The following is an 11721-nucleotide window of genomic DNA, read 5'->3' as shown; positions in this document are numbered from 1 at the left end:
ATTTCATTTAAAACATATACATTTTTCTGGAAGTTATGAGGCCACAAAGTCGTCGGGGCACACATGTATAGGTATGCCAACATTTGCATTATTTTCCAATAACCATTTCATATCCTGCTAGGTTGGTTTTTGTCTTTCGGGACCCAATAAAATGCGTTTAATCATAATAAAACAAAAGGTGTGCAAACGCCCCTGTACCTTTCAATTCAAATGCTGACGTCAAGGAAAACCAGTCTTTTTTTTTTTTACTTGTATTAAAATTAATATTGTATTTATTTGAATATGTCAAAGAAGTTGTGTTTTTTTTTATTTTATGAAGACGCTTGATGAATTAATCTAATCTTTCCACTCTTTCAGTCTTTGTTTTTTTAAGCTAAAGATAGTATGATGACTGATAAATTTTAGAGGATTATCAAGATTTACAGGCCAGATATTTAAAGAATATTCTCACTAACGTATCTTTGTTTTCCATCATCATCATCATCATCGTTTAACGTCCGCTTTCCATGCTAGCATGGGTTGGCCGATTTGACTGAGGACTGGTGAAACCAGATGGCTACACCAGGCTTCAATCTGATTTGGCAGAGTTTCTACAGCTGGATGCCCTTCCTAACGCCAACCACTCAGAGAGTGTAGTGGGTGCTTTTACGTGCCACCGGCACGTGGGCCCGTCAGGCGGGTACTGGCAAAGGCCACGCTCGAAATGGTGTATTTTACGTGCCACCTGCACAGGAGCCAGTCCAGCGGTACTGGCAACGATCTCCTGGGGTCCTGGGGTCGATTTACTCGACTAAAGGCGGTGCTCCAGCATGGCATTTCGTCCGTTTTTCCGTTCTGAGTTCAAATTCCGCCGACATCGAATTTACCTTTCATCCCTTCGCGATCGATGAAAACAAGCACCAGTCGAGCCTGGCCTTGTGCTAAATTATGAACCGAATATTTATGCCCACTCTCAAACCTGTTAAAACAAGCTATAAGTTACTATGAGAGAACAAAATCGTCCACGTTTAAGTGAGTCTAAATATAACAGGTGAACAGAGGGTTAATGGCGATTTAGGAGTGTCTTTTGTCAACGTTTTTGTGTTTTTAATCCCTTCACCTTCACCTCCACCTCCATTCTCCATGCTTACAAATATTCTGCAAACAACATCGGTCGAAGGATTGCCTGGCATTTGAAGTGTCCTTTGTTTTGTTTCTTTTCAATTCTATTACGTTTAAAAAAAATAACCAATAAAATCAGTAAAGCTCCGGAGTTGATTGTGTTCCCATTATCCGACAATCCTTTAAAAATGCTCTGTTTATAAAAGCTTTGGTTAAACGACAAGTCAGTCGTTCATAGTGAAGTTGGGCTTTCACTAAAAGGACTCGAGAGGTTGCAAAGATCCACAACAAACATATTTCTAAAATGAATTTCGTGTATACTGTTCTTTTTTTCTTACAACTACCCATGTTGCTGTCTGCGGAGAAAACTTTTACGGCCGCAGTTTTTGAACCGACTATACCAAGCAGGTCGCCAATGGGTTTCGTTTCGCGTTACAATGCCGTTGAACAAATGAAAAATGTCCTGAATGGATATGCTGACGTTGCTGCAAATGCCAGCGAAAAGGTTTGTAAATATCTTACAGAAAGTATTTTACGAATGCAGTCCTTTGATATGAAACAAAACATTAATAGGCGATCTTACGGTACGAGTCCTAAATATCGGCCTTTAAGATCGCCCCATTAATATATTATGATAATAAGTTTCATTCTTGCATACATTAATTTATTACTAAATAAGTACGTTTATATGTTTATATGTATATGTGTGGGTGTGTGTGTAGTGTCCGCGCTTGTGTGTGTATGTCTGTGTGCGTACTGCTGTCGCTCAACATGCTAGAAACAGCAGCTACGTTCCCCATCAATATATAAATTTCATTATCAAAAATCCATCTAAAAGAAACTACACGCTATTTTAAAGAAGACCCTGAAAAAAAAAACGGGATGGTCGTGGATGGACTACTGGTCTGCTCGACTAGTGACAGACTCGTCTAAAAAAAAAAAAAAATCTGTCGATCTGAAAGATAAATCAAATCACCAATTGGAAACGACCAGTAAATCTATTGTTGTTGTTACACACACACACACACATGTATATATATATATATATATATATATATATATATATATAAACAAAGAATAAATGAGTATATGCATATATACGTACAGGTATGTGCATACCTACGTCTACCAGTATATATAGGTGCATATCTGGGTACAGGACATTGTAAACAAAACGTAGACAAGAAAATAATAATAACCAGAGTACAGAAAACACACAGGCCACATAGAGAACATTTTCCTTCGTCAGCTACCCCCGTTTTAACACCAACCTCGGGTTTCGAACAACTCTGATCACGAATAAATCGTGCTTTATATATATCTATACCTAAAGCACGATTAAAGTTCGTAAACCGAGGTACTACTATGTATATATATATATATATATATATATATATATATATATATATATATATATATATATATATATATATATATATATATATATATATATGTGTGTGTGTGTGTGTGTGTGTACGTTATAGAAAGTATGGGCTATTTACGGAGTGCTGTTAGAGAACCATTGGGGAAAAATACAGGGCAGAGGAAATTCTTTTCTGCTCTAGGCACAAGGCCCGAAATTTTGGAGGAGGGATGGGCCAATCGATTATTATCCAATGTGTTTGCATCATATATATTTATACACATCAACGTAAATCACACGCTCTTTATATGTAATTTTATATGTAATTTTATATGTATTTCTATATGTTTTTATATTTCTTCTCTGTTTTTATCTAGGTTTGGTTTTATTTTCTTATACCCTTGGAGAATCTTTACGCCTCTACACGCATGATGTATAAATATATATGATTCAACTACAATGATTGAATATCTTCATTTATGCGTTCATGAATCTGTTTGACTGCCTATGATTTGCGTTATATATATATATATATATATATATATATATATATATATATATATAATCCAAGAGAGTTAGGGGTTGAGGATCCAACCCACTAAGGGATAGTATCTATCCTTTTATACTGCTGGGAGGGTACTCAATTATTGTTACACTAGTGTTATACCAAGTGCAATAAGTGGGTGCGGGTAAATGGGGGTTATTTTATACACACACACACACATATTTTGCTTTTGGAGGTTCAAACTTCCAATTCCTTTTACTGAACTTTGAAAAACTGAAAGCCCACTGCAATAGGTGTGTGAAATATGTGAATGAATCTGAGAGGGGAATATATTGGATAAAATCATAATTAACTGATTCCTCCTGTATTTTCTTTTACCCAAAGCCAGGAACTTTTCAACACCCCCTTGCATAAATATATATACATGTGCGTATGTATGTATGTATGTTATTTTTGTTATTGATGTGTCATATGACATTTATATTTTCAGGGTGTGGATATTTTGGTGTTTCCTGAAAACGGCCTCATCGCACATTTGGACTATGTCACTCGTCTTGGTATTAGGAGCTTTCTCGATACTATACCAGAGCCTAACAAAGAGAAACCGTGGATTCCATGTGACGAACCTGATCTCTATCCAAGAACAGAAATTCAGGAAGCTATTAGCTGCATTGCCAAGAAGAACAAGATTTATCTTGTAATCAATGTTGGAGACATGCAACCCTGCAATCGTACAGATGCAAACTGCCCTTACGATGGACGTTACCAATACAACACAAATGTTGTCTATTCATCTGAAGGTGCTCTTGTTTCCAGATATCACAAGAAACATCTTTTTTATGAGCCTTATTACAACTCCCCCAAGACTGCAGAATATGGAGTGTTCGATACCCCGTTTGGCCGTTTTGCAAGCATTGTATGTTTTGATATCTACTTCAATGACACGCTAAATGAATTAATAAAGAAACATCAAGTTTCAAATATTCTTTTTCCAAATCTATGGTTCGATACGCCTCCTTTCTTTTTAGCATCCTTATTCCACAATTCGATTGCCAAAGCCTTTAATATAAACCTCATTTCTGCAAATATCAAAATAAAAAATTTCGTACGAGGCGGAAGTGGAATTTACACACCCTCAGTAAATCGTTATATATATAAACCCTTAAACCTTGCTCCTTCGGATGAATATATTCAGTTACAAGTTAAAAATCTTGGGAAGTCAGAAAGAAAATTTCCTTGGCCACCAAAACGTGCAGTTCCCAAATCAGACAACCCCGATGTTAAAATTGCACGTATGACAAAACTGTTCTCTGTATCTGCTGTGTTACTTCAGAAGGATTCAGGCGTTGTTAGCGTGTGTAAATACAATGCATGTTGTTCGCTTCAATATGAATTCACGTCTAACAGAACTTCTGCGTTTAAAATCAACTATATTTTAGCAATCGGCAACGAGAAAACTGTCGATCTCACTAATCCAGAGGGTGTAGATATGCAATCATGCATTTTATGTCCAATCAAAAATGAAAAAATATCATGTTTGATGTCTTTACCGGCTGGTATCCCCGATGGAGATGTTAGCTTTCGCAAATTAAAGATGACAGCTCACAATTTTAATACTTCTTATTTTTTCCCCCATATTGCCACTTTTAATTCAAGTACTTATGATATCAATACATCTTGGAAGCACGACAGAGGAGAAATAGAAATTACAGAACCTGTTGACAAGATTTTTAATGCTGTTATATTTGGAAGATTGTATCCCAATTCTTCCACAGCCACATTTGCAGTATTTCCAGCCATTCTAATAATCTTGTTAAATTTAATATCAAAGGAACTACTTCTTTAAGATATTTCCCCTTCTTTTCCTCCTCACGCTCAACTGCATTTTTGTGGAACTTCCTTGAAGATGGTTTTATTCTATCTCCTGATCTTCAAGACAAAACAAAACTTATGTACATGACACGTGTTAACTGTAACATTCGACTTTCGAAAATAATAAATAAAATATATTGAGAATTAAGTATCACATAGTTATCCCCCCTTCACCGTATTTCGAAAAGTATGAAAATGTTATGGACACTGTCTCCAAATTTACTAAAAATAAGAAACATCATTTGTTTTATTCATTAATCAATAAAATCCATATGCTCTTAATCATACTTGTTGTTGATTTCTCTATATTCAATGTTAAAACAATTTTCAAGGTAATATTTTCAAGTGACTAGAGTGGCGAGCTGGCAGGAACGTTAGCGGTACTAGTTACGCACTGGGTACATATAATCGGCTTAATCCGTTTGTCTGTCCTTGTTTGTCCCCTCTGTGTGTAGCCCCTTGTGGGCAGTAAAGAAATAAGAAACGTTAGCATGCCGGGCGAAATGCTTAGCGGTATTTCGTCTGTCTTTACGTTCTGAGTTCAAATTCCGCCGAGGTCGACTTTGCCTTTCATCCTTTCGGGGTCGATAAATTAAGTACTAGTTGCGTACTGGGGTCGATCTAATCGACTGGAATCCTCCCCCAAAATTTCGGGCCTTGTGCCTTAAGTAGAAAAGATTATTATTATTATTATTATTATTATTACGAATGTCATATCGTATGTAAATATTTATGCGGATGTGTGAATAGCGAACGTGGAGATATAATGATTACATAAATTACGCAACTACGTTGTCATAGGTCTCGTATGAAATACGAAAATAAAATAGCATCTTCAAAGCACCACGCTTCTCCCTGTCCGGGAATCGAACACACGTCGTGATACTGAGAGTCCGTCACCCTAAGCACTAAGCCACGCTCCTTCGACGTTCTCCATGTCACCTGACCTAAACTGACCAATGACGATCCAGTATTTCCTTCGCCGCCGTCACACTCCGTCAATTTCTATTTACTTCTCGTCGCCATTTCTCTCAACGCTTCAGACGTGACCATCGCCTCTAATGTTTGTTGTTTATACATTCGAAGGTCCTTCCTCCTCCAAGTAGGTTTTCTATTTTGGTCTCCTTTCATTTATCTGTGTTTTTCTTGTCTTCGTTGGCGTTTGATCTCTCATTAATCAACGTAACATCCCACAACAACAACGTTGATCATGAGTCTGCTCAGTCAGACATAGCGGCCTGGGGGTTAAATAACAACGACCAGATGGGAGATCAACGTGCTCGCTTGATCTTCTAGAAATAGCAGTCGAACTCATTTCAAGTTACACATTCGATGTTCGTAACTGAAGGCTATATTTCATAATGTATTCCTAGATACACTGTGGTCGTGGGAAGGGCGGAACTGTCATTGATCATAAGTCTGCGGTTCAATCCGGATCGACCTAGGGTTAACCAACAACAACGAGACCGTACCTCTACGTGGTTTTTTCTTTTGTTAGCCTTCCAGAAACTGTAGCTAAATCTACCTCAAATCACACATTTCAGTCTAGAAAAATTAAAGACTATTTTGATCATGTTAGTCCTAGATACTGTGGCAGATGGTACAATGGAATTGGCATGTATGGAATGTCTTTCATCATAGATTCTGCTCAGAGATGTCCAGGGGTTGTTTATAAAATGAACAAATAATTTATTAACTGATGTTAAATCCTCAGCTGATACTTCACGCAATATCATACCACACATTTTGTATTTTGTACACACATCTCTAGGTAATTTTTCAGATTAACACCCGCACGATTACCTAACCCTAACACCCTAACCGTAACCCTAAAACCCTAACCGTAACCCTAAAACCGTAATCCTGATCCTAAAACCCTAACCCTAACACCCTAGTGAAAATCGTGCGGGTGTTAATCTGAAAAATTACCCATCTCTATAGGTGCAGGTGTAGTTGTGTGAGAAGTTTGCTTCCCGATTACATGTTCCTAGGTTCAATCTGGGCAAATGTCTTCTGCTACAGTCCCAGGCCGATCTAAGCCTTTGTGAGTGATTTTGGTTTGCTGGAAACTGAAAGCTTGTCATGTAGTGGGTAGGACAAAATTAGTAATCGGGGCAAAATGAGTAACTTCTGATTTCTCGTTATTTTTTTTACCCCCTACCAGTTTGAAATTATTACATTTCAAAGGCGATCTGTATCATCTTTCGTTTTTTTTTTTAAAACTATTGCATCAATTTTAGGAGTAAAAATTGGTTAGAACAGTTATTGTTGAAGTTAAGAGAGTCCGAAACATAGTCAGGTAGCAGGTACTCTTACTTGTTTCAGTCATTTAACTGCGGCCATGCTGGAGCACCGCCTTTAGTCGAGCTGATCGACAAGCAATGTTAAATCTCTGAACGAGGTATAAACAGTAACTGCACGACAACGTGAAGTATATTTGCCACTTAAATGCGGCTAAACCCTAAGGGTGAATGTTACTGTTGCTTTTAGCCCCAGGAGAACATCTCCTCCAGTTTACGTCCCCTTACCTTAGCGGTTCGGCAAAAGAAAGACCGATAGAATATGTACTAGGCTTACAAAGAATAAGTCCTAGGGTTGATTTGCTCGACTAAAGGCGGTGCTCCAGCATGGCCACAGTCAATTGACTGAAGCAAGTAAAGAGAGTATAGATGTGTAAAATTTGCAATTTTCTTTCACGATGTTTCAAGTATCTTCTCTCTTGTTTACGCTGTTTTTCTATCGTTTCAGAATACCAGATGACACCGGAATTAGAGGAATTTTTATCTGGGATTTATCATCATCATTTACCATCATTTGGGAAGATGTTTTGTGGAACTGATATAAACCTGTGCTTATAAATCTCCGATAGAGTTACTGTAACATGTTTCCTCTGTCTGGGACTATTAGCAACATTTCTCTGCTTCAATGTTTGGAATATGTACGGAATGGTTTTGCAGTTTGATTAAAATTGGAGTTACACAGAACTTAGCTGCATCGAGAATTCTTGACTGAGGTTAGCGCTGCTGGAGATGTAAGAGGAGAAATATTTGTGAAGAATAAGGTGTAAGAGCTAACAGAAGCAAAACATCTGTGTATTGTGGTGAGAGAAAAGTAATTATGGAAAACGAATTGTGTATGGAGAGTGTTAAATGCGAAACAGAGCCTGTAAGGAATGATATTCCTGATGAAGTACCAAAAACGAAGGGGAAACCATCGTATTATTGTGATTTTTGTGAAAAACGCTTTACTCACAAAGGCAACTATGCTGCTCACCGACGTGTTCATACAGGAGAGAAGCCATATCACTGTGATATCTGTGGGAAATCGTTCTGTAAAGGAAGTCATTTGACCAGGCATAGACATGTTCATACGGGTGAGAAACCGTATCAGTGTGATATCTGTGGTAAATCATTCTCTGTGGGGCCTAACTTAACGAGGCACAAACGCATTCATACAGGAGAGAAACCATATCACTGTCCTATCTGTGGTGCCACATTCTCCGAAGGAGGGAACTTGATTCGACACAAACGTATTCATACAGGAGAGAAGCCATATGTCTGTGATATCTGTGGTAAGTCGTTCTCAATAAAAGGCGATTTAACTAGACATAAACGCATTCATACAGGAGAGAGACCATATTACTGTGGTGTTTGTGGTAAATCATTTTCAACAAACGGTGATTTAACCAGACACAATCGTATTCATACAGGGGAAAGACCGTTTCACTGTGTAATCTGTGGTAAATCATTCTCTCGAAATGAAGAGTTGACTATTCACAAACGCATCCATACGGGAGAGAAACCATATCACTGTGATATCTGTGGGAAGGCGTTCTCTGAAGGAAGTCACTTAAAGACACATAAACACACCCATACAGGTGAGAAACCGTATGAGTGTGACACTTGTGGTAAATCATTCTCTCAAAATTATCGCTTGACTAAACACAAGCTCGTTCATGCTGCAGAAAAACCAGACGGCTGTGATAAGGGTGATGAATGTTTCTCTGCGAAAAATCAGGTAGCTACACCTGAATATGTCAACAAAGGAGAGAAACCATATTTCTGTGACGTCTGTGGCAAATCGTTTTCTGCCACATTCTATTTAACTAGACACATCCGCATTCATACAGGAGAGAAGCCATACCACTGTGACATCTGTGGCAAAGCATTTTCTGTGATAAGTAATTTGACTGGACATAAACGTATTCATACAGGGGAGAAACCATATTGCTGTAATGTCTGTGGTAAATCGTTCTCAATAATTAGTAATTTGACTGGGCACAAACGCATCCATACAGGTGAAAAGCCGTACCGCTGTGATGTGTGTGGTAAATCATTCTCTGTAGTCAGTAACCTAACTATTCACAAGCGTATTCATACGGGAGAGAAACGACATCACTGTGAAGTCTGTGATAAATCATTTTCTCAAAGAAGCCATTTAATCACACATACATACACTCATACAGGAGAGAGGCCCTTTCACTGTGAAATCTGTGGTAAATCTTTCTCTTCGGGAAGTCACTTAACTAAACACAATCGTATTCATACGGGTGAGAAGCCCTATCACTGTGATATCTGCGGTAAATCGTTCTCTCGAAATACTTACTTAACGAAACACAAGAACACTCATTCAGAAGAAGAACTTTATAACTGATGTCTTTAGTACATCGTTCTCTGATGAAAAGAGCTGAATTGAAGATATTCATCCAGAACAGAAACCATATTATCGATATCCAGGGTCAAAAATTTTCTCATTAACCCTTTTGCATTTAAACCGGTTGTATCCAGTCAAAATATTCTCCGTTCAAACCAGCCAGATCTGACCTCTCATACCTACGCTACAATGTCAACCTACAAATAAGCAATCACATTATAATAATCTAGAGGCTTCAAGATAAGATATGATTAATTGTAAACCATGTGAATAAACAAGTATTATATTGGACAGACTAATCTTAATGCTTATTTACCCTTTTGATGCCAACCCGGCTGAAACCGCCTTTGGCTCTGAGTATAAATGTCTTGTTTTCAAAAGTTCTGAATAAAAATCTTCCACCCAACCTTTGTCACAATTTATGTTCCTAACACTAGCTGAATGATAACTAAGTTATTTTACTAAATTCTTTGATATATTTAAAATTAATTGGAAGAAACCCAGAGCATCTCAACAGAAATATGGTAACAAAAGGGTTAAAGTCACCACGATATTTTTAGTCCTTTTGATATCAACCTGGCTGAAACCGCCTCTGGCTCTGAGTACAAATGTCTTGTTTTCAAAAGTTCTAAATTAAAATCTTCCACCAGACCTTAGTCACAATTGATGTTCCTAACACTAGCTTAATGATAACTAAGTTATTTTACTAAATTCTTTGTTATATTTAAAATAAATTGAAAGAAACACAAAGCATTGCAACAGAAATACGTTAACATGTTAATAGTTAAAGATTGTTACCTATAAACATGTTTGTAGGTAAGATGTAGGCATGTACTAAAGAAATTTGCTTCGCAACCATGTGGGTTTGGATTCAATTTTACTGCGTGGCACTTTAGGTGAATGTCATCTAATTATAGCCACAGGCTGAGAGAAACCTTGTGAGGGGATTTTGTAGAGAAAAACTGGAAGAAGCCCACCGCGTATGTATCTTTGTTTTGACAAAATAAGGGGACATTTCTTCATGGCCGGACATGTTTTTTTACAGAAGATGGGAAGCAATAAACACCACTTGTATGATGGTGATGCTTGTTTACAACATGTGATACATATATATATATATATAAATATATCTTGAAAGAGTCATCTGTAATTTAATGTAACCAAGTGTTTCCTGATGATCTGTTGTGGACTATCATCAGAATGCACTTGGAACACCCACTGCTTGGTTCCAAACAACCCTAATGGTGAAAGGCACATAAGAACTATAACATAATCTCATTTTATCTACCTACCTACCTTTCTCTCAACCTACCTACCTACCTATCTGTCTATATATCTATCTATAACGGCTGTTGTCGCGTGTGGGACGAGCCCACTTATCAGCCGAGTCTATCGTGAATATTGTTCCGCCACCTTCCTTTAAACGGGAAGGAAAAACGGTTTTTGTAACACTGATAGCTATGGCAAAAGAATGCGTGTGGTTTACGCGTTTGAAAGGTCTACAAACAAACACTTTCCTCTCTGGTCAGTCCCTCGTCAACTTTTTCAAGTACCACTTGAAAAGGAGGATGAGGATAGAGAGGAAGGTGTTGTCGAATGAAAGTTTCAATAAAAAATGGGTAAATGTGGTAAGAATGAAAGACGACACGATTTTAAGCATAGACTTGTAACAAAAAGAGACAAAAGGTACTTACTTTCATGTACCTTTAAAAAAAAAAAAGAAGCCTGAGGTGACCGTGGTCTTTTCCGTAGGCTTTTCTCTCCACGGATAAACCTAATCTGTTCCCCGTTTTTACATCGACTGTGATACACGATCCCTATTGATCGCCCCCCCCCCCACGTTTTTTTTTTCTTCCCGCGATCCCTTTTGATCCAAATTATCACCCCCCCCCCCCAAGAAAAGCTCTACTTTGTAATTTGTCCATTTTCTGTATTTAGCCCTGTGTGGCTATAATAAAAAGATATCTATCTATCTATCTATCTACGTTTTAAAATTTTGTAAACAGAGAGTTACTTACGTTTCTTGCATAAATAAAAGAAATTTTATTTAAAAAATTGTGACACTAAGGACCGAGGTTACCGTGGTCTTTTCCGTAGGTTTTTCTCTCCACGGATAACCTCCCTATTTATTGGGAAATTTTTGTAATATTTTTTTTTTTTTTTTGTACATACCCCAAACGTTTTCTCGATGCCTTTTCATCGTTATCCCCATTTTAATTTTTACTTT

General features: G+C 37.5%; 2 protein-coding genes across 2 annotated transcripts; both read left to right on the top strand.

Annotated features, from left to right (window-relative positions):
- The first annotated feature begins 1331 nt into the window (after nucleotides 1–1331).
- LOC106874210 (pantetheinase) lies at nucleotides 1332–5123 on the top strand. The gene is made up of 2 exons (XM_014921869.3): nucleotides 1332–1606; nucleotides 3460–5123. Exons 1-2 carry the CDS (start codon nucleotides 1406–1408, stop codon nucleotides 4813–4815), a joined length of 1557 nt encoding a protein of 518 aa, XP_014777355.1. The 5' UTR covers nucleotides 1332–1405; the 3' UTR covers nucleotides 4816–5123.
- Nucleotides 5124–5799: 676 nt separating this feature from the next.
- Nucleotides 5800–9900, top strand: LOC106874209 (uncharacterized). Its single transcript, XM_014921868.3, has 2 exons — nucleotides 5800–5943; nucleotides 7590–9900. The coding sequence occupies exon 2, from the start codon at nucleotides 7959–7961 to the stop codon at nucleotides 9492–9494; it is 1536 nt and encodes a 511-aa protein (XP_014777354.1). The 5' UTR covers nucleotides 5800–5943; nucleotides 7590–7958; the 3' UTR covers nucleotides 9495–9900.
- Nucleotides 9901–11721: the final 1821 nt, after the last annotated feature.

Source organism: Octopus bimaculoides, chromosome 30 (assembly GCF_046866305.1).
Source record: "Octopus bimaculoides isolate indiv1 chromosome 30, ASM4686630v1, whole genome shotgun sequence".
Taxonomy (NCBI): domain Eukaryota; kingdom Metazoa; phylum Mollusca; class Cephalopoda; order Octopoda; family Octopodidae; genus Octopus; species Octopus bimaculoides.
The sequence above is the reverse complement of the archived record's forward strand: the minus strand, read 5'-3'. Positions and strand labels throughout refer to the sequence as shown.

Coding starts and splice junctions, on each gene's coding strand:
- LOC106874210 (XM_014921869.3), top strand. CDS start 1,406: ATGAATTTCGTGTATACTGTTCTTTTTTTCTTACAACTACCCATGTTG. Junction 1,607..3,459: donor CTGCAAATGCCAGCGAAAAG/GTTTGTAAATAT, acceptor TTATATTTTCAG/GGTGTGGATATTTTGGTGTT.
- LOC106874209 (XM_014921868.3), top strand. CDS start 7,959: ATGGAAAACGAATTGTGTATGGAGAGTGTTAAATGCGAAACAGAGCCT.